At 44.4% G+C, this 22,549-nt stretch overlaps 1 protein-coding gene across 1 annotated transcript; it reads right to left on the bottom strand.

Moving 5' to 3' along the window:
- Positions 1–11,734: 11,734 nt before the first annotated feature.
- Positions 11,735–22,206, bottom strand: HSD17B2 (hydroxysteroid 17-beta dehydrogenase 2; the record flags this gene model as incomplete). The annotated part of the gene is made up of 5 exons (XM_082290352.1): positions 11,735–12,093; positions 13,533–13,670; positions 16,290–16,475; positions 16,802–17,014; positions 21,927–22,206. The coding sequence occupies 5 exons, from the start codon at positions 22,204–22,206 to the stop codon at positions 11,735–11,737; spliced, it is 1,176 nt and encodes a 391-aa protein (XP_082146478.1).
- Between the last annotated feature and the right edge of the window lie 343 nt (positions 22,207–22,549).

Genomic DNA, 22,549 nt, shown 5'->3' with positions numbered 1-22,549 from the left:
CTTGCAAGGGAAACACTGGAGCTGATATTCACTTTTCTGAATCTCACATCCAGGATAGGAGACACAGCTTGGCTCTGCCAGCGCTTCTAGGAGCTTTCCTGTGTGTTTTTTCTAAGCAGGTGTTTCAGGAGTGTCTATTGACACCCAAAATCTACACCCCTGATCCAGCTGAGGGTCTCTGCACGAGACAAAGCAAAGATGACTTTGCTCTGAAATCCAAGACACTTCCTCATACCAGTGGCTAAGCAGGAATTACTCTGACAGGATTATCTTGGCGCTCTCTTCAGCTTTCCCTTCACACCCAGCCCATCTGATCCATGGCAGGATCATGCACAGCTGGACAAAGTAAGACTGAGCCTCTCCTGATGCCAAGAGCAGGAGGAGCCCACAGGATTCCTTAGCACACAGATGGCCAATGCCCCTCGCTGACCACCCCATGGCCATTGTCACAGACATCCCCCACTGCTGGCCAACCACAGCTTCACCTCACTGAGGCCAAGGAGTATTTCTGCAGGACAAAGAGGACACAGGTGCTGCAAGGATGCACTTATGCTCTACATTTCTGCCTTTTCAGCTGTATTTTCATGACAGATGGCAGACTGTGACACAACTACAGCATCTCCTGTTTAACTGCAGAACAACTTTCTCTCCTGGCTTCATAAACTCCATCATTGCACAAACCCTTGGTGGCAGCTGCTGTGAAATCATGGAATAGCAAGAGGCTGTCATTCATATTTCTCTGAACCTCTGCAGAATTGATAAAATTGTATTTCTGGATAAGATTTAAAAGAATAAAACCCATCTAATTAAGAAGCACGGCCAGGCAGTCACATAGATTAGGAAGAACAAAAAGAAGTTTCAAGGTGAAAAATTGAATCTGCCTGGGTGGACCCAAGAGAGGGGTGTAAGGGCTCTGCAGGGAGAGGTGCACTTTAATTAATGCTGTCTGGTGGGAACCTGTACCAGATACAGCCTGAGGGCCATCATGGGCACAAAGAAAGAAATAGAGCCCACTGTCAGGAAAGGATGGGTGAGAAGGAGAGAGCTCTCTCCAGTTCAACCTTAGTGCAGTAAGCTGAGACAGTTTTTCTCATTCCTTCACGCTTTGTTTTGGTTTTGTTTAATTCCTACCTGTTACTTATTCAGACATTATGCACAAAGACTGAAGTCCTGGTAAGGGGCCGATGGGCTTCGAACCTTTCGTGCTTTCCAGTTCAATGTAGATGACCACAAGAAAAGACTGCTGGTGTTGGGGCTTGGCTTCCTCCCCTTGAAATGCTTTTTGCTTAGGATAAACAAGCAGGGAGCCCTGGCAAGGCTCTGAACAGCCAGCTGCATCAAACTGCAGTGCTTCCCATGCCTGGGAAGATTTCACAATTTCTTCTTAATTATGCATGAAGTATGATTTCGTTTGTACATTCAAGCCCTGTATTTGTTTTCCCTTTGGCTTTTGCTGTTTACAAGGATCTAGATTTTAATGAGAACATCCTGTGAATCTCACTCTACATATTCCTGGCAGTAAGCATTTACTCAGGATGAGAATATCAGATACCTCAGTTCAGTGCATTCAGCTAAAGAAGGGGACACTGTGTGTCTGCAAGGAGGTTAAATGGTTGGCACTTCTCTTTCCTTAAACTGGGAAGAAAATTTGCAGTTAGTTGCTGTTCTAGGCTGGGACAGTGTGTACTGTGCTCCTCATTGCAAACCACCTCCTTAGTACGTTCAGACTGGCTCCCACTGTTTTTATCACTAAGTTTATGTTCTTGAAGTGCAAAAAACATAATTTTTTTAATAAAAAGTAGCCCAGACTTGTTCATTGCAAACAGTGAGGATTACCTGCTGCAGGTCCATCACTGTAACACCAGCAACTGGCCACATGTTCAGTCCCAAAAATGTATATGAGGGCAATGATATTTTAATAAAAGCAACAAAAATTTTCTACATAATATGTGATCTCAAAGCTACCAAATCCAGAGTCCTTGCTCTGTTTTCTAGAGCTGTAGGGTTACTGCACCAGTAAGAACCAGTCTGGGCTGGATGCAGTGTAGTATTGCCAAGAGAAGCCTTTGGTAGCCCCCTGCCTCCAGGGGTTGTGCTCAGCAGACCAAGGCCATCTCCTGACACCTCGGGAAGGCAGTGTTAGGTTTGATGGGAGATGTCCTGTAGCCAACTCCAAATTTCCTGTGCCTGGCACTTGGGATTTCTCATTACCTGCTCCTGATGGCACCTCACAGCACACCATTGCCTTGCTCATCATTTTCACCTCTGTCATTCAGAGATGGGCACTGTTCCACTTGTCCCTCTTGGCAGCACACATCAAAATGACACGTCCTCAGAACACCTGGCTCAGCAGAGGCAGCTCAGCCATGGAAATCCCTGCTTTCCTTCAAATCCTCCAGGTGGTACCTCCACGCCACTCCAGCCTGATTTTTCCTCTTCATCTACCACAGAAAAACAGCTAAATCATCTGCTTGTCTCCCTGTTAAATCTTACAAAAGTTACATTATTGGAGTTAAGGAGACCACAGCTCGACGGCAGAGGAGCTGTGTTTGTTGGTGTGTATTTTAGGGATCCTTGGGAATATTTTTTTTTAGTATGTTGCATCATTTCTCACAGCCCACAGCATCTCTTTGGGTGAGAGAATTTGTTGCTCAAATTCAGGTGTAAACATGCTGTAAATATTTAGCAAGGCATAGTAAATTGTCTTGTTAATATGCTGGCAGAGAGACACAGCCTCTGATTGCTGTCTGAGCAGCTTTTGGAGTGGCTGCAGCCAAGCAGGCAGCAGCATGTTGTGCTGTCTGGATTTTAGGGAAAGGGGGATTTTACCAATGAATCCTATCCCACCAGGTCCCTGTGAGCACTGGCACAGAGGTGCCAGCAACATTCCTCCAAATACTCCACACAAGAGATGGGTTGTGCCCCAGCAACACGTACTTTCCACTTTTATTGCTGGTCCCAAGTCACACTGAAGCTGCTGAATAAATCAGATCGAGGAGAAAGAGGAGATTCAGCTGGCTGAGGTTGGAAGTGAGTAGAAAGCTGCTCATGGGAAAGATCAGTGAGCAGCTCTGCTGCCTTGAGGAAATTGGATTGTCAAAGTCACCCTTGACACAGGCAGAGAGCAGCCAGCTTAATGGCATGGAGGGGTCACAGAAACTCCTGCTTCCCAAAAGATACCAGTGATGCTTGGCACAGAGAAATTCTGTGATGCTGAAACAGCTTGTGAGACAACCCGTGGGGAATCCCAGCTCATTAGTGTAAAAATTAAGACACTTAAATGCTTCAGTATTGAAAAACTAATTACTGCACCAGGAATTTGTTAGATGTAGAAACATCCATTAAGAACCAGGAACAACCCAAGCTACAACAGGGCTTCAAAAGGTTAAGGAAACCAAGCCTGAAGAGCTTCCATTTCTCTGTGGAAGCATTTTCTTTTTCTCCAGGGCCTCCTGCAATAGCAGCATGGGATGCTGCCCTGGCCATCCTGCAGGCATTACTGGGGTTCTGGCAGTATTCCTGCCAAGCTATGTGTGCCAGGAATAAACTAATGGATGTAAAAGAACTGCCCATTCCCCAGAGGAAAGCCAACATTTGTCTCCATTCCCAGTGACTCCACTCCTAGCAAAGATACACTAAGATGGAGGCAGCTCTAACACAGCTCTGATGTGCAAGTTCTGTCCTGCTTGAGCAAACAGCACTGCTGTCACTCTGGAAAGAGAAAGGCCTGTGAAGGTGTGTCACACATCCAGGTAGGGTCCTGCCAGGCCACTCAGTGCTGCCACAGGCTGTGATGAAGCCAGGATCACCCTCACAGTGGCTGTCCTTCCCTGTTCTCCATAGCAATCCTTCTTCCACAAGAAGTACAGCTGCACACTGAACAGCACAGGAGCAAGGATTGTTCAAGACCAGCTCAAGACCAAGCAGCAGCAGCTTTGGGGAACCAGTTTCTGTGGTGGCAAAAGTGATGTCAGTAACATGAGACCATCAGACCCTAACAGATGGGCAACCACAGGCAAAACCTCTTTCATCAGCCCTGCTTCCCCTCCTCACCCAGACACACACACTGCCAGAACAGAGTGTCCTCTGGGCTGAGCAAGCCCTGTGGAGTAACAGGGGAAAACCAAAAGTAGTGTCTACACTCAGTGTAGGCTCCTACACTCCGTACACTCCTACAACCAGGAAGCCGTGCAAACTCTATGAGGAAAATTAACCTTTTCAGAAGAATTGGGTTCTTCTAAGCCAATTCCCTCAAAATGGTCAGGACTGACTATTTTCTTCAGGCGCTGGATTTTTTTTTGGAGTAAGGTATGAGAAAGGTCTCAAGAGCTGCCTCCCAGCTCACACAGTCAGGAAAGCCTAAGCTTTTCCTTACAGCCACAAAGATTCCCATCTTCAGTCATTAATCCCCTAAAAGACAGACAGTGGGGTGCAAACATTGCATCCTACAGTTAAGAGTCTCAGATGGTGTTAGGGTGAAAGCCCATAATTCCTTTCTTCCTTCCCCACAGAGGAAGTCTGTGATGCCTAACAATGCTTTCAAGAGGCTTTAAACCAACTACCAACACAAACAAAACCAAAAAATCCACTTCAGTCAGCTGCTGCCTGTGTACCCCAGCACCAGCAGGGACACAACCTCTCCCAGGCCAGGAGTTCCTGCATCTCCTTTGCACAAAACCACCTTGACAGATTTCAGCTTTAAGCTCTAACTGGTACATGGCACATCCATCACATTGCCCTCATTCCAGCTGAGGCACCCTTTCGTCCCTGGTGCCCAAATTCAGCTGACTCCAGTGGAGCAGGGCTGTTGTGCCGCTCCCCTCGAACACAGCCATCCATTATGGTCCATGTGGGTCTGTCACCACATCCCATTTGCTTCTCCAGACCATATGTTAAACCAGTAGGCTGAGCAGAATCATTTGTCTTCTTGCTTTTAGCATCAGTTCTTCTTTAATATTACTGTTAGCCTTTTCCTATCCTTAAGAACACTTGCAAAAGGCAGAGGGAGCAATGGCATGGCCCAAAGCCATGGGTTTGTGTCAATTTGGGGATATTTTTGTGGGGTTTTTGGTTGGTTGGTTGGGGTTTTTTAACCTTTAAGAGCAGTTCTTCCTGCTCTAAGGCAACACATTTGCAACCATAGTGGCAACATTTGGGAGAAAGGGATACAACCCACACTCTAGTATTGCATGAACATGCATTTCAAATCACACTATGAAACAGCCAACTCCCATCATGAGTTTCTAACACATTTCTATGTGGCAAAACATTTTCAAAAATGCTAAGTTTTCAGAGCCTATCATTGCCTTAATTCATCTATCCAAGCACGCAGCACGATCACATTGCTGTATATACATTAGAGCACTGTTAATTAAGACTGTTTGCTCTGCCTTCCCCAATTCATCCTTTTAATTAAATTAGTCCTTTGGGATTTTGTTCTTCGGGCAGTGAACCTCTGCAGCAGTTTGTCCAGAGAAGTTGTGCATGCCCATTCCTGGAAGCCAGGTTGGATGGGGCTCTGCATAACCTGGTTTACTGGAAGCTGTCCCTGCTCACGGCAGGGGGTGGAATGAGATGAGCTTTAAAGGTCCTTTTTGACCCAAACCATTCTGTGATTCCATGAATCATCTGAGAAACTAAAGGCAAAAAAGATGCTTTCTGAGATACACAGACGCCATAACACTGATTCCTAACCCGTTGTCTGAAAAGGTAGGGCTTGCCCACACAGCAGGGGAATAAATCACCCTCGAGCCTTTCTCAGACACATCATCTTCATCTTGAGTGCTTTGCTCGCTGCATCAGGCACGCACCAGACATCTCCACACATGCTGGTGGATCGGTGTTGGTGCTGGCTGCTGACAGTGTAAGCCCACAGGAAGCCCAGACAGACAGCACTGCCTTCTCTCACAGATTGCTGATATGTAAATTACTATGGCTAAGGGGCAATAATTTCTCTTTTTCCATTATGAAACCAAGTACACCGTGATATTCTTTCCCACACAGAGAGCAAAGAAGTCAGCACTGCTGGGTTTGTGTGGGCTGTGTGGGAGTGCAGTGCTTCACCAACATCTCCCCAATATAAGATTTGTGTCTCCCATTACCACCCAACACAGGTCAAGCTTGGAGCATCCACCCCTGTCCTCACCACAACACCCCAGGTCCTGTTTCTTTGTGGGTTGGGATGCTACAAGACCAAGTAATGTAAGACTCTGAAGTGAGTAGACTTATCTCAGATCACAGCCTCTTAAATGACACTTTAAGGTGGTGGGAGACAGTGGATAGGTCACCTTAACCCAGAGTTATCACATGCCACTGGAGCTGAACCTGCCCAAACCCATTTCCTGAGCATCATCCTTCTTGCTTCCTTCCTCCCCTTTATAGCCTTCCTCCCCTTTATACCAGTCACTGTCATTTTGTTTTCTTTATATCTTTCATCCTCACACCCTTTGATCTTTGCTCCGTATTCTGGGTCTTATTTTGAAACATGTCCTTCAGTACCCACAAGGGAAATGTCCCAAATCAGGGAAACATGGGCAGAATGAACAACTCATAGAAGAAAAACATCTAATCAACAGGTCACTTCTGAAAGGCTCTGTGGAAAGAGTGACACACTCTGCACCTGCCAGAGCTCTCCTGGTTTAGCAGATTGGTAGCAAAGGCCACGCTGGCTCCACCAGCATTGAGAGCCACCCCTTGACCACGGAGCTGTCCCTGCTTTTCTTACTGATGGCAGATGCTGAGATCCAAATTCTTACCTCCCAGGATTAGTTTCTGGCTTGTTGAGTGCTCTTTCCAAAGCTACAGGCAACAACATGAACAAGGATATAAACTTGGATCGTTTAACCTACATATTCCAGGTATTAAACCTGTGGAGGCTGTTTATATCACTGTAATTACTTTCATACAGGTTGTTAAAGTCAGATTCATTAGCTTAGGTTACAATGACCTATACAACATGCTTAAAACCCATTTATCCTATTAAAGGGATTTAAAACTCACTTTCTTTCATGAGATGTCAGTGATTCATGATTTATGGTTTGGTCATGCTTTAAAAGTAAAAGCAATTACCTCTCTTACTATGGTGAAAGCCCACTGCCTCAAGGTTGCCAGAATACATCTGTAATTGAACAGCAACAGCTCTGATGTTCAGCCTGACTGACAAAAGCATTGCTATCAAAATCCTGCCTGGGATGGTGTCTGCATTCCAGGGAGCCCTGCACCATCTGGAAAATTCTGTCAGGAATGATTGCACCCCAGGATCCATTGTGCAGGGTGTTTCCTGGCAGTGGCAATACTTCCCATTTATGTCTCTTCAGACTTCTGGGAGAAAAAAAATTCCCCACGCAATTTCCTCGCAAGCGCCAAGATTTTTTTGTTTGAACGCTTTTTCTTTGAAGCCTGCATGAACTGGATTTCAAATTAATTTCTCTGAGCCTTCCTAGAAATATGATGACTCTCTGATGCACAGTGCCCTCTGGGGTTGCATGATTTTAGGAATCCAGCTGACTTTCAAAAGACAGACATAAACAGGGTAAAGCAGACAACACTAACCCAGAAAAGATGCCAGAACCAGTCTCTTTAGGAAAACTGTCCAAACTCACACATTTGTCCCAAACATGCTGCAAATACAACTGGTGCCCAGATGGGTGCTGATGGCTACATGTGGACTCTTGGCTTCAAGCAAATGTAATGTGACCCATTTTGGTTGTACCTCTGCAATGCTGTGCTCAGGTGAGTAAATTTAGAGTGAAACCAGAGTCTTTTGACATCACTGAGACCTGAAAGTTCCCTGGCAGCATCCTCTTGATACAAAGAATACATACAAAAATTATAGCAACTTTTGATATGCAACTATAAACAACGCAACCCCTCACACATGCCAGAGGAACAGGGAAGTTATTCCCTCTCTTCTGAAGATAGCAGGGACTCAAACTGGCAAAATCTGAAATACTTTAGTCTAGAAATAATGGCATTTCTGTTCATGCTCATTAAATTAGACAAAGTGACTATTACCTTTCTTCCCATGGTTGTTTTTGGCCCTGCTAGTGAAAAAACGGGTCTGCTCAACCTCCTACAGAGCTTGAAAGCAGTTTTAGGATTAATCCTTGCCCCTACATGAGTCTGTAACAGTCAGTGACCTGTACTCCCCATTCTCCTACACCACCTCTTTTATCCAACCCAAACCCCCAGTCAGAGCTCTCATTTAAGCACACTTTAAACTCTCTCAGCCCTTTCCCTTACCTCCTTCCTTACCACATGGGCAGTCCCATACGTAACACTCCATGAAACATGGAGATGGTTCTTCAGCAAGTGGCCACCAAAACTTCCCTGCCATGGCCAGTCAGTGACACAACCACAAGAAAACACAAATCTTCCCCAGCCTGCAGTGACACAGGCATACAGCAGGCAGGGTTGTCATCAGGGGCCCCATGAAGAAGAGAAATGGAGCCAGAATAAAAGACCTTATAAAAACAAATTGCTTTATCACTCATCTTCCATCTCCCCAAAGCTGTGTATCTTCAAGTAATTCTTCACATGAAAAAGAACGTGGCAGCAATGAATGCAGAGCAGAAGAGTGGGACCCCAGGACACCAGCCAGGGAATTCCTTTGTAGAAAGCATCCAACAGCATTTACTTCTGGGTCACAACCTGCATTCCAGAGGCTGGATCAGAGGGCTGTGTATAAAACCTGCTCTTTAATCATGATTTCCACAGTTTACAACTCTTTTTTTACACCATACACATGTGTTTGCAATATATACATGCTTGATTATTGTGGGGCATTAAGTGATGTTTTAGACTATTTAATAGACTTTTTTAGGGCTACAGCCAATTTCTTCAGTTTCTCAGATGCTTTTCCTCACAGCACGTGCATTTTGTTAAAAATTTTTTATCTTTGAAAATAGGCCCAAATCACAATAACTAGTTTGGGTTTTTTAATACAACACTTTCCACTGCTAGAACTCAACATCCTCTCTTCCCACTCCCAAAATATCTTTGTATCAGATCAGTCTTTACGGTAAGCAAAGGACCATAACACCCAGGCACTTGTTCTTGAGAGCATGAGCCAGTGTCAGCACTAACATCCACGTGGGCTTGTTGGCCACAAAATCCCACAATTTATTCTGCAGTTCTGCCACTCTCAGTTGGGATTATTTTCCATGCAAGCCATTAGCAAAAGAAATTTCCTTCTAGTACTACAGCCCATTAAGTGACGCATAATTCAAAAATGTGTTACAACAGAATTATCTTTAAAACACGAAGTAAGATCCCTGTAGGGATAAAACAATAACAATCTTTGATATCGCAATTATTAGAGACTTGCTAAAATATCTTTGTAGTTAGGTAAAGAAACATAAAATGACTATTTTGAACTGAAATTTCCTGGGAAATAAAAGTTAAAAAAATAAAATGAAATCAAAACCTCCAAGTAAATGCCTAATTTAATATGTCTGCAACATGCAAGATAATATTCCTATTAGGAAAGTCAAGGGGAGAAAAAAAAATTACATTTTATAACCACAGCCAAATAGCAAAGCAACAATTAAAGATTGTTATGGAGATTGCTAGGCAAAGCAGCTGACTGACTGCTAAGACAAATTTCAGTTATATGATGGATAATGTGCCTAAGGGCAAAATTCCAGCCCACAAAATTTACACCCAAATTGGGCATGAAGGGAAAAACAGCCACCTCCATCCACAATGGAGATCAAGATAGGCTCCCTGGCAGCACCTTCCCTCACCCTGGAGGCAGCCAAAACTCACAGGCTGTCACCCTCAGCTCACACTCATCTCTCCTTCCAGCTCACGAGCTGCCTTTGAACCAGCTGGGATCACATCCTGCCCAAAATGGGGCATCAACTGCCATCTTGTCCCTTTTCCCTGGGAACACTCCCCACACCCCCTTCCTCCTCAGTGTTCTCCTGCTATGGAAACAAGGGGGTCAATGTAGCACTGATCCACAAAAAGCAGAAAGGGTGAGATGAGACAAAGTCACAACCATCTGGTTACTAAATATTATATTTTTTTATTACACGTTTTTGGTGACACATAAAAAATTAGGGAACTAGATAAAGGAAGAAATTGGCAAAGAGAGAGAGAATTAGTCTCAGATTTCCTGAGTTCAAAACACTGAGCACACTTCCTCCAAGGAAAGCAAAAGTCTGCAATCAGGGCACTGATATAAACCCAGCAGGTGATAAACTTCAGCAGCAAAAGCAGCAATTGTGACAAAATGTACAGGACAGGAGGACTCCCCCACTGGACACAGATTCAAATGATGGCCCAAGCCCTCTGAGCATCCTCTGTGCATTTACAGGACTCTTGCATTGATCTAACAGACACAGTAGTGATAGAATAAATACCATAGCTGCAAATTAAATAGTGATTTTGGCCAGTTGGGTGCAAGAGCACAGCACAGCAGTAGGATTATGACAGAAGAGTTAGAAGTTGCTCAGAAAGGAAAGGAAAAAGGTATGTCTACATTTAAAGCCCAGAATGGGATCACTTTTAATTTTTCATCATTGGAAAAGAAATGCATCTTGTAAAAGACAGAACACATGGCCAAACCATGGGACGCAGGGAGATGAGGATTTCTTTCAAAATATCACAGCCTTCAAAGCCCAGGGATGTGACAGACAATGCAAAAAGGCAGTAAGGTAGGAAAAATACAGGTGAGCTGCCCAACCACTTGCCACTGGCAAAAGGTTTATGGTAAAGGACACCAGGGAGGGCACCTGCTGCTCCTGGCATGGAATTAGGGAAGAGGAGTGACCCCAGTCTATCAGAAGTTGGACACTGGGCTCCAGCAAAGCCACTTGAATCACTGACTGATCTTAGATGAGTGAGTACAAACTCATCCCAAAGCAGAGACATAAGAAGGTATCAGGAGAAATGGGAAAAAACATGAGTTCCATGTAAACCCAGACTTGAGTAAGGAATTGTACAAAAAGCAGAAGTGACACTAGAGTTTAGTAACAATTAGATAAGCACAGGCATATACAGGCAATGCACAGAATGACCCAGACAGATCAAATTAGCAGCTGATACACTCACTATGACTATCTCTATTACTGTAGGAAGGAAATTATTTATATGTTCATAAACATCTTGATCTGTTTGCATTCATTTTTTTCCCTCCCAACTAAATTTATGTTGCTTAGTCTCACAAAGAGAACACATCATAAACTTTAAAACTATACATCACAAAACTTGGGGGGGAAAGGACAATATTTCTCAGATTCAACAGCAACAGAACCAAAACACCAAATCCCAAACATATTAGGCTGAAGATGCAGAGAAAAAGACTTGCATTACACAGCTCTAAGTCTCTTCAACAATAGGAATATATTTAACTTCTTGCAAGATTTAAGGTTGTTGACTCTCAAGGGGTTTTGTTTTGCTTTAAAAAAACATGTCACATATCTCTCTGTGTGCTGTTGATGCCTTTTGAAGCAGGCAGGAGCTGCATAATTTCATGAGGTACCTTACACAGAAAGCAGGATACAAAGATGTCAGAAAAACACTGAAATTCCTCAAAAAATGCCCCCATCTGGGAAGAGCTTCCTATTTATGTTTATCCACTGCTTTTCCCAAACATTGCTCTTAACACAAAGATTTCTCCCTTTGCAAGGCAGTGTCAATGCAACTTAACAAAGACAGCACAATAAGTAGCAGTGTCTTAGAGGGTTCTTCCCAGCTATCTCATCCAGTGACATAAACACCAGTGGACACCTCAGAGGTTCCTGCCTTCATCTCGTGATGTTCTCAGCTTCCTTGGAACAGGGCCAGCACTCAGCATCTTACTAATGAAGAAGTCATAGAACCAGAGGGGGAAGTAGCAGAAGATGCAGAAGGGGATGTAAGCCCCCTTGCCAGGGGTGTAGAGGCCCTGGGGTCTCCTGGCCAGCAGAGCATGCAGGACAGCATCCAGCACAGGGGAAAGGTCAGGGGAACAGTGGGAGGGCATGTCGAGGAGGTACTTCCTCAGCCCCAGGAAATACTCCTCTCCATAGGTCTGCCTGGTGTCTGCCGGGAGGTTCTCCAGCAGCTCCTTCTCTTGCTTATCCCACTGCTCAGATGTGCCTTGGATACCTGCAGTAGCAACATCACAGGATAACAAGTGGGTTTAGGGCTAGATTTAAAAATAATAAATCTGTAATTAATAGACAGAGTTGATCTAAACCGGGTCAGTGGAGAACAAACACCACAGCTGGTCAGCAGCCAGTGCTTTTAGCTGGGAGAGAAGGAAAAGCGTGAGTACTTTTGCTACACTAAAAGCAAAGTTCATGCCCCATTTGGCTCCCTGCTCTCCCAAAAAATGCTCTCTCACAGCCAAAGCAGCATTTTTTCTTTCCCCCTCCTCCCCACTTTGCCACTCTCTCCCGATTCATTCTGTGGATATTTCCAACGCGTATTTATTACAAACAACTGAGGACAGACAGGCAAACTAAGATGAGCAGGATTCACTTGGGTTGGCCAAGTGCTAAGCTGACCTTTCAACAAGTGACATTAATATTTCAATAACTAGTTTCCTGAAGGATTAGCCTTCTATTAGGACAGATTTAGAACTCTAATTTAATCTCTTTTTTTTACACCATTTGCATCATGTAGGAATGAAAGCAGGAGCTTCTCCAATGCAATTCTTGCCTAACTACCAAAAATTAAGCATTGCAAATAAAGAAAAACATTTAAATAAATATTTAAATCTCAAATCCCAGGACTCATTTTGACCCAGAAGCCTGAGTACAGCTAAGCAGGACCCTGAAGGTGAAGCCTCAGGCAGGTTCCACTGACCACAAAAGGCTGTCAGAGCCCAGAGCCTCACATGGTCCCTTCCCAGGGGGAAGCATTCAGGGAAGTAGCATTTTATGAAAAAGACCAATTCGATTTACATTGACATAAAAAATGCTCTGGGCAGGCATGGGGTGCAGTGAGGGCATGTGCAGCAGGAGATGAGTCTGGAACCTGGACAGGCTCTGCAAAAAGGGCTCAGTTGGAGGAGAAGGAGAGTTTAGAACAGAAAGCAGCAGGAACACAGGGGAAAGAAGTAGAGAGGAAAGATCAGAGGATACTGACAGCAAGCAAGCAGGATGACAGGTATTGCTGCAGATACTGCCATGCAAGACAGAGCAGCTCAATAAAGAGAGCTCTGATATTGAGGAAGAGAGGAGTGACAGGGGGAACTGAAGCTCCCAGGCAGGACAAGTGAGCCATAACACTCAAATTGGACACACCGTGCTGCTCCGTTTGTCAGCTCCAACAAAGCGGGAGCAAAGGGAAGGCACCAACTGCCTGGATCCTGTCCTGCCTCAGAGCAAAGACAGCTCTGCCCAGGAGAAGGGAGGGAGGCAGCATGCAGAGCTGGAGGGAATATCTATCACAAAAAACACAGAACTTAATTTCCATAACCCACATAAAAAACGGGGGGAAAAGTCCAGCTCCTGAGAATCACTCAGGGCTCTGTTTGAGGCTGCTGAACTACAGAGAGAGAGGAGGGGCAAAAAGAACATTCCAAAATGTCAAACACCAACCTGTTCTGAAGCCTGATGGATGAATTGCTGCAACTTTAATGCCCCATTTGGAAAGCTCTTGCCTCATTACTCCAGAAAACATGGACAGAGCTGCTTTGGATGCCCCGTACGCAGCACACATTGGTAGTGGAATGCCTCCTGCAGGAGCAATAGAAACCTGATAAACCTCGACAGTGGCTCTTCCCAGCCTTTATTTTTATGATTTAGGAGGCAAATTACAGCACAACCAAAATGATGCCTCTCTCACTGAGGTTAAAGACAAGTTAGTGAGGGAATCATCTCTTGCTAGAGGTTAAAAAAGAGTGAAAGTTGTAAATGAACAGTTGCTTACAGCAGTTATGCTCAGTAACACCTGGTAAGACACCTTGCAGGGCAGAAAAAATAAACTGGATTGCATTTAAGGGTAAAAACTGCTGAAAGTTATGGCTGTTGGTTTGAGAAACACAGATAATGTTTTAGTTCGTATAAATAGTGAAGCAGTAGTTTTATGCTCCTGTTCTTGTCACCGTAACACAAATTTCAACCCCACAGTTAGAACAGGGTAAATCATCTAAATTCTGGATTTATAAAGCCAACTTACTTTTCTGTTCTTTCCAGACAGTTTCAGAAAGGCCAGAGACAATAATGCAAGAGTGGAGAAAAACCTCTGGGGACAAACCAAAGCTGGAATCACACCCCACGAGTGACAGGACTCCCTGAGATCCAGCACAGAAGCAGATCCCCTGCCTATTGTTTTATCCCATCTTTTTCAATCCCAGAAACATTTGTTCAGATGGGAAAGCTAAGAGAACACCCAGTATGTTTACAAAAACAAGCTTCCAGAAGAAAGTATCTTCCAAATGCAGAGAAAAACTGGCAGATTGTCACTCCTTCAGCGTTAGAAAAACACAAACATGCTTTGATTTGAGCATCTTCTTCAGCCCTCCCACTTCCTCCACCAGCAGGTGTTATCACCACACAGATTTAAGATCGTCACAGCCACCGCAGGCTGTGCTGGCAGCAGAGGAGGGAGCAGAATGGACAATCCTTTTCTTGAGGCACATCCCTCCTTCTCCTGCCTGAATGGGTGGTTGGGCACATCCTCCCATGGAGCCTCTGTTTCACGTGCTACACATTCGTCTCCAGGTGTTTGAGTATTTTAAAGGAAAATGCTTCAGATACAGGGGAATTTTCAGGTAAGCCACTGGTGCTGTTGGGTATTTTACTGGGATGGCCAAGGTATCACAGGAGCTGTTTACATAGAGCCATTCCCTTGAAGAAGTCAGGCCAATTATATGGTAATTATTCTTCTGTGTGCATCTGAATAAGCTGGATTGGTTTGAGCCAATTGAATCACATACTTTTCCCTCTAAGGTCAGGCTAACCTGAGCCCAGTTAAATGAGCCCTACACAGACAGGAATAGATTCAGCACAATGAGACCTCACTGACTTCTCCACTAATGGTTTACCAAAGGACCCCCAGACCCTGGGTTAAGAGGAAACTCTTCACCCAAACCAGCCTGTGTGCAACAACATCTCTGCAGGCAGCTTAGTTTAAGCAGGGTCATTATCAGCTCCTGTAAGAAGGGCAAATTACACAGCACAGGGAAGCTCTGCATTTATCCCTTCAAGGCAGGTCAGGTGTTCTCACCAGGAATTAAGACATCTGCCCCAAAGCACCCACAGTGAGAGCTTCACTAGGGTGTGCAGAGGAAACAGGGGTCTGGCCTGAGAGCAGCAGCAGAAAGGTTCTTCTGATAATTGAGTCCTGATTTCTCAGTGTCAGCAATGAGCCATACACACAGACATACAAATACAGAGCAAATCTGAGATTATAAAGATAAAACAGTGTCACAGCCAGACTGCAGCCACATCCTCAGCATAAAGGGGAACATCAGGTGACACCTTCACAAGTCACCCCAGCAGTACAGCAGGGTTCAGGGGGACTCCAGCTGTGCAGAAGGGCAAAGGAAAATGTGGGAAGCACATGACACAGTAAATCCCTAAGAAATCCTACACCAAAATACTTTCCAGCAGCACGGCATCCTGCTTCTAGCAGGTCTCATTTTCAAAGGAGCCTTCTTGCTCCTCAGCTGTTGGCTACCAGATACTGCATTATTGTATTACATTAGTTCCTACATCTCAGCATCTCAGCTGTCCTCCTAGAATAGGAGGTCATGTTATAAAGATACACATAAAAATATATATAGCAAAATTTATGGGAAAAGAAATGGAAGGCATATGTTAATTTTTAAAAAAGTTTGTTGTTCATTTTTTCTTTCATGGAAAAATACCACTTTGCTAATAAGTTAGGCCTAAGTATTTTGAAGGCACCCAAAATCTTCTTAAAGAAATATAAACACAGAGCTCCCAGGTTATCAGCAGATATCACAAACTGAGGTGATCACAGACTTCTGCCTGAACATGTTACAGAAATACCTGCGATGTACCACCAATCTTTATGGAAGCTCACAAAGTTTTCAGTCATAGCATCTAGACCACAAGATCTGAATTTTACTGGGTTTTTTTGTCACAGCATATTTTTAGCCACATTAAACTCTTCTTTAAAGGCTGTTTTCTGGGAGTAGTCTCCCAAACAAAAGAAATTTTCTGGAAATAGTCTCCCAAATAAGAGAAAAACCTGATCTTATTACCTTAACATTTGTTCCCTGGGAGTATTGACAAGCCAGACTGACCAACACCTTTTCCTTGGCGTTTTTGCCAAGGAAGTTCATTGGCTTTCCTGCTGCTCCAGGACTCTGTTTTAGCTCAGCTCACCTGCCATGCTGGATATGTTCACCAGCCTCCCCTGTGATTTCCGGAGCAACGGCAAGAAGGTCTTGGACACCTCCACAGCCCCAAAGAAATTCACCTCCATGCAGTGCCTGTAGATGCTCATGGGGAGCAGCTCTCCATCAGCAGGGAAGCCCAGGATTCCTGCATTGTTCACAACACCCCAGAGTCCTGGGAAGAGAAGAAAGCACAGGGCTGCAATGCATCAGGAAAATATCCCCATAAGGAGTGCACTGATGAGCTGGATGGTGCCTCCAGACCAAAGCAGAGATGATCTGCAGCTGCAGATACACATTCCCCACTCCAAGACCAGTCACTACCATCTTCCTATGTCCCAAAAAACAGAAGTCTTGGATAGAAATATCCTGACTGCCCAAGATTCTGCCCTGGAAATGACCTACACACCTAAGCCGTGGTGTAGCCAACAGTTAAAAGATGCACCTGCTAAGCTGCTACATCAGTACTTCCATTGTAAAGGGGGCAGAAAAAAGCTGTACCTGCATTTTGCACTTTCTCTGAGACTTTCAGATAGGCCTCCTTCACCTGAGTGGCATTGGTGATATCCAGCTGCAGGACACAAAGTCGCTGGGAACAAGTCCTCCGCAGCTCCTCAGCTCCAGGGCCATCCTTGTTCAAAACCCCAGCAAACACAACAAAGCCCAGGCTGTCCAGGTATTTAGCCAGTGCATGTCCAATCCCAGTGTCGCTTCCTGAAAGCATCAAAAAAGCATGGAAAGTGCATCTGTCCTATACCACCATTAAAAATAAATAAATAAATGCATACACACATTGGAAAGCCATGCAAATGTAAACAAAGACACAATGACAAAGTTCCTGAAATACATATGTCAGTAGAAAGAAAGGTTCAGATCTGGAGTTTGAGGAACTGGACCTTTAAATGTTCCTCAAAGACTGACAGACCATGTTCTCCTGAAAGTATCTAAAAAAAAAAAAACAAACAGAAAGAAACCCCACACTAATGTTTTAATTTTAAATCTCCAATGGGCAAAGCAATTATAGAGCACTGGAATACAAATTCTTGGGTTCTATTTCTTCATTCCAAGAGGCAGCATTATTTTATTCACACATCCACCACACAGATCCCTCAGATAAGCACTTTTTTATTACAGACTATAACCAAGCCAAAACTAAGCAAGTGTTTCTTTACCTGCAGAGCATTTCAAATGCTTTCAGGACCTCAGAAAGCTTCAAAATGGCATTTTTGTGCTAAGTCAGCTACTGAATTCATGCAAACTTGCAGCAGAATTTCTCTTATCCCCTCTATCCTCTTCCAAACTTATCCCCAAACTTTGTCTCTATAATGCCATGACCTAGCAGCTGCAGGGAGCACTGTGAGACCAAACACACAATGGTCTTTGGGATCACAGTTGTGCCATTCTTCCCAGCAGGTACCAATGAAGAATATTTAACAAATAATTTGATTCACAAGTCTCTCCCTTCGACACAATATTTTGCTGCTGCTACAGAACAAACCACAGAATGGTTTGGGTTGGAAGGGACCTTAAAGATCATCCCATTCCAAGCCCCTGCCATGGGCAGGGACACCTCTCCCTAGCCCTGGCTGCTCCAAGCCCCATTCAGCCTGGCTTTGGACACTTCCAGGGGTGGGGCAGCCACAGCTTCTCTGGGCACCCTGTGCCAGAGCCTCTCCACCCTCACAGGGAAGAATTTCTTCCCAACATCTAATCTAAACCTCCTGTCTTTCAGTTTGAAGCCATTCCTCCTTGTTCTGTCACTTTGTGCCCTGTCCAAAGTCCCTCTCCAGCTCTCTTGGAGCCCCTTTAGGCACTGAAAGGGCCTCTAAGGTCTCCCTGGAGCCGTCCCAGCTCTTTCCATCTGTACTCACAGGAGAAGTGCTCCAAGTCCTCTGGTCATCTTTGTGCCCTTCTCTGGACTCACTGCAGCAGGTCCCTGTCAGAATTCCCTCCCTCCCCTGCTGCCCATAGGACTATGGAAGGAGCCCAGGGCCTGACTGGGTTCTGGGCTGCCAGCACATGGTGCTGGGTCACGTTCAGTTTCCCATCAACTGTATTATAAGTTAATTTTAAGTTTTCTCTCCATTTTTAAAATTCTGGTTTCCATTCTTTCCACCTACAGAGGAACTTACTCCATAACAAAAGAAACACATCACCCGTGTCCCCAGCAAGGCTCCCAGTGAAGCACCACAGGTAGTGACAGGAAAGGAGTTTATAGGGGCTGTGCTTCAGGAGCTTTGCAAAGGACAAGATCAGGAGGAAAATGAGGAGTTTAATAAATTAATACAGTTTTTACACTGTAAAGCATCAGCGTGTTCCACAGTACTGCACCAGACCCTCCACTGCAACTGCAGCAGAGAAAGCTCCTGGGTGCTGCTGTGCACTGGGATCCATGGAGGTATCCCAGGGTCTCCTGCAATAACAATTTACTACACCAATGTTCAGTTTCCAAACCCTGGAAATCTGAATGTGAGACAAAGGACTGGAACTCCTGCCAGGTTTTTTACTATTTTCTTATTTGTGAAAAAGCTGCAGTACTCCCTACTCAGCCCTACCATAAACTTCTGAGGGTTAGTTTGGGATTTTGGCACACCAAGGAAGATATTATCAGAGTTAATCCCAGGTCTGCTCCTACATTCAAAATATGCAGTCAATAGAATTCGACTGCCAAAGAGCCTCATTGTAATAATGTCAGATCTCCATTTCTGGACTCTGTCTTTTAATTGGGGTTATAGTCCTGAAAGGTGAAAAATATTATTTCCAGGTGACTTGAGGAAAACATGTACTAAATGTCTGGATCAATCAGCATGTCTTGAAAAAGGAGAAAAGAATTACTCATGCTCTATTTAATCCTTGGGGAAAAAAAACAAAGCATCAGATTTTTAGCATTTTTGAAGTCTGCAATTTGCTGAAGATGCACCAGAGCACTACAAATATCACATTAAGCTTCTCCAGTCCTGACCTGACAGAACAAACCTGCATTCTTGGAATTCCCTAAAGAAGCCTGCAAATATCCCAGACACGACAGATTTCTAGGTTTGGGGGTGGAGTGACTTTCCTTCTTTTTCTTTTAGTGAAGATGGCTACTTTTAGATCAAATCCTTCCTCTTTCATCATTCCCAGCAAGCAGGTTTTACAGTGCAGCTTTAACTTGAGTATAGGCAGAATATGATGCAACTTGAACTTGGGACAGGCATAGCAATCCCAAAACAGCAAAAAAGTGGTTTTTATCTTTGCTTGATGCTGGGTTTGTCCCTGTTTTTTTCCAAAACAAGTATGATTTGAGTTTCAGACCTGTTATTGAAGTCCAGAGAAACTTTACTCTTCAACTCCTAGAATTCAAAGAGTAGTTAGGTCTTCATAGGGGGGGAAAAAAAAAAAAAAAAGATAATTCCTCCCTGACCACACTTTTGCTTCTATGTCAGAAATAATTTGTGGATTATGAGAAGATTTATTATAAGGAAAGCAGTCACTACTGACTGTGACTGAATCATTACTGAGAATTTACAATTGACTCATGCCGAACATGCACCAAATCACTCCCCAAGAATGGAAAGACCAAATGAACTGGAGAAAATCATCCCACTGCACACAGACTAAGCAACGACAGAATTTTACAGTTCCTCTTGCTTTGAATCTTGGTGGCAATTTAATTTTTAGGAAAGGTGGCTATTGCATTTACCCCTAAAGTGTTTCATGCCAGGAGCTTCTGTTTTAAGGATACTGGAGCTCTTGCTCCCAGCAAGAGGATGCAGAGCAGACTTTCAGCAATGGCTTTAAGCCTGCCCACATGCCCACAGTTACCCAGGTGAAAAGGCATTTTGACCACTGGGCACAGTTTTTCCCTCATCCTGGTACTCCAGTGAACTGCTGGCTTAAATAAATAATGTAGAGCAGCACCCTACAAGGAAATCCAAAGAGGACCAGAACAATGTGTGACAGAACCCAGGGAGAGCAGCAGAGCTTGCTCCAGCCTCTGGCCAAAGGCAGCTGTCTCACGAGGGATATGTGGTAGTTTCCCAGGACACAGCCACATTCCTCAGCTCTGCGGGGCTGGAGGGAAAAAGAAAAAAAATAATTAAAGTCACTGTTTTCCACAAAGTGCCTGCCTGAGGTCTTGCCTAAACTGGAGAAAATGACACCAAAATTTACTTAAAGGCACTTGCACCTGCAGAAGCACAGGGAGACACATCCTGTAGTTGGGACAGGGAAGAACACCACAATCCGTGCAATTTAACCAAAACACGTTGAGTAAAACTTCTATTTCAGTTGATGGAGAGTTTGATTGATTGCATGGGATTCCAATAAAGACAAAGAAGAGCCTCCTCAAGTTAATCAGCTGTCAGAGATGTCCAAACTTGCATTTCTTCAGGACAGTTGCAGCACAGGTACAAGGAAAGCACATTCCCTTACTGGACTATACCCAGATGTTCCTAACTCCCTTATATTGTTCTAAATTCAGATTCTACACAGCAAATAAGCTCCCAGAGAGTGCTTTTTCCTGAACATTTTCAGTCTTACAAAGAGCAAGGAGATGCCCAAGTGCAAGCACATCCCCTGAGTCTGCAGGGGTGGGAAAGGATCGTTCCCTATTCCCCACACCAATATCCATCTTCATCTGACACACCTGCAGGGAGAAGCCCAGCTGGCAGATAAACTGCAGGGGAGAACTTGCTGCTGTTCTTGTCTTCTCTCAACTTTTATGCTTAATCCCTGTATTAAAGCTTGCTAGGCAAATCTAAATTATTTCCAGGTGTCCCTATAAAACAAAATGAAATTTTGCTAGAAATTGCTATATAAACCAAAGCAACTTAATTCAGCTTTCCAGAGGGGGGGGGAAACCAAAGAAAATAAAACAAATGCAGCAAATTAAGAGTGCAAGAAGCAGTTGGCAGACACTCCAGTTTAAAGGTTTGATTAATACAAATAAACAACATCTAAGTAAACAACACCAAAAGTTTTAGAAGAAACAGGAGAAAAGCCATAAAACTACAAAAATGTCATTCCTGCAAAACAAAAGTGGGTTTTGAGTAGATCAGAGTGGTAACAGAGACTGAATTAATTAGCTCTGAACTTCCCCTGCTAGTGAAAGGAATTACTCCCTCCCAAATGTTTCAAAGAGATGGCACCAAACCAGTGTCTTGAAATATGTGCATGATAGACACAGTGTGCACTATTTACACACACATCCCCCAAAAGACAACTCCACATGCATAACCAGCACGATTAATTCAAGTAAACAAAAGTAACGTATGAATGTAGCATTCTGAGAGCTCCCGGGAATTAATGTCTCTCCTAAAAAATTAGACCATCATAAGTATTCTTATGCTTCTTGCACCAGTTAATTTCACAAGTATGTCTAAAAAGCTACTTGTAAAGATTAAATGAAACACTAAAAAGTAATAGCATCTATTAAGATGTTTTTCTACTTAATTGCAGAGCACTTATTTACCTGGGAAAAACATCTCTGCCGAAGCAAATAAAACAAGCAGGGGGAAAAGAAAAAAAAAAAAAAGAATAAAGGGAACTCTCACAAGCACGCGCTAACCCGAGGACAAGAAGTTTTCCAGCCCACTTGTGAGAAAAGGCAGCTTTTGTTTGGTTCTGTGCACTGACAGCACCTTACCTGTGATGAACACGGCTCTGTCCCCCACGGGCAGCAGCTCCCTGTCCGCCAGGTACACGGAGCAGACGAGGCACACGGCCACGAACACCCCCAGCCCCCCGCCAGCCCCCAGCGTGGCCACACACAGCAGCAGCCCCAGCAAGGCGGGCAGGAGGCTCCAGAGCAGCACCTTTGCTTTGTCCTGCGGGTTCCTCTGGGCCGTGCAGAGCATGGTGACCCCAGCAAGCGTGGAGACACCTGCGCAGAGCCACCCAAGGGGGCTGCTGGCCAGAGCATCCATCGGCAGGGGGGAGAAGCCGGCACTCACGCCCCACCCCCGGCTGGGTGGAAGCAGGTATTGCTAAGTGCAGTGTGTGTTATATAGGAGCAGGGGGTGGGGCAGGGAAAGGGGACTCTGTTTAAAGGTTTGACATGATCTCACTTACCCTTCGCATCAGCAAGGAGCAGAAGCCTTCCTTTGCTTACCTTTCATTCCTTCTGCCTGATAGCCCCACCTTCTGAACAATATGCTGGCTAGATAATGACTGACAGCAGCGGGAATGGACATGATGTAGCAAGCTTTGGCTCCAGGGAAAAAATTAACTGCCATATTTTTATATATATATATATCTTTAAAGTACACT

Source organism: Coloeus monedula, assembly GCF_965178545.1.
Source record: "Coloeus monedula genome assembly, chromosome: 13".
Lineage (NCBI taxonomy): Eukaryota > Metazoa > Chordata > Aves > Passeriformes > Corvidae > Coloeus > Coloeus monedula.
The sequence above is the reverse complement of the archived record's forward strand: the minus strand, read 5'-3'. Positions and strand labels throughout refer to the sequence as shown.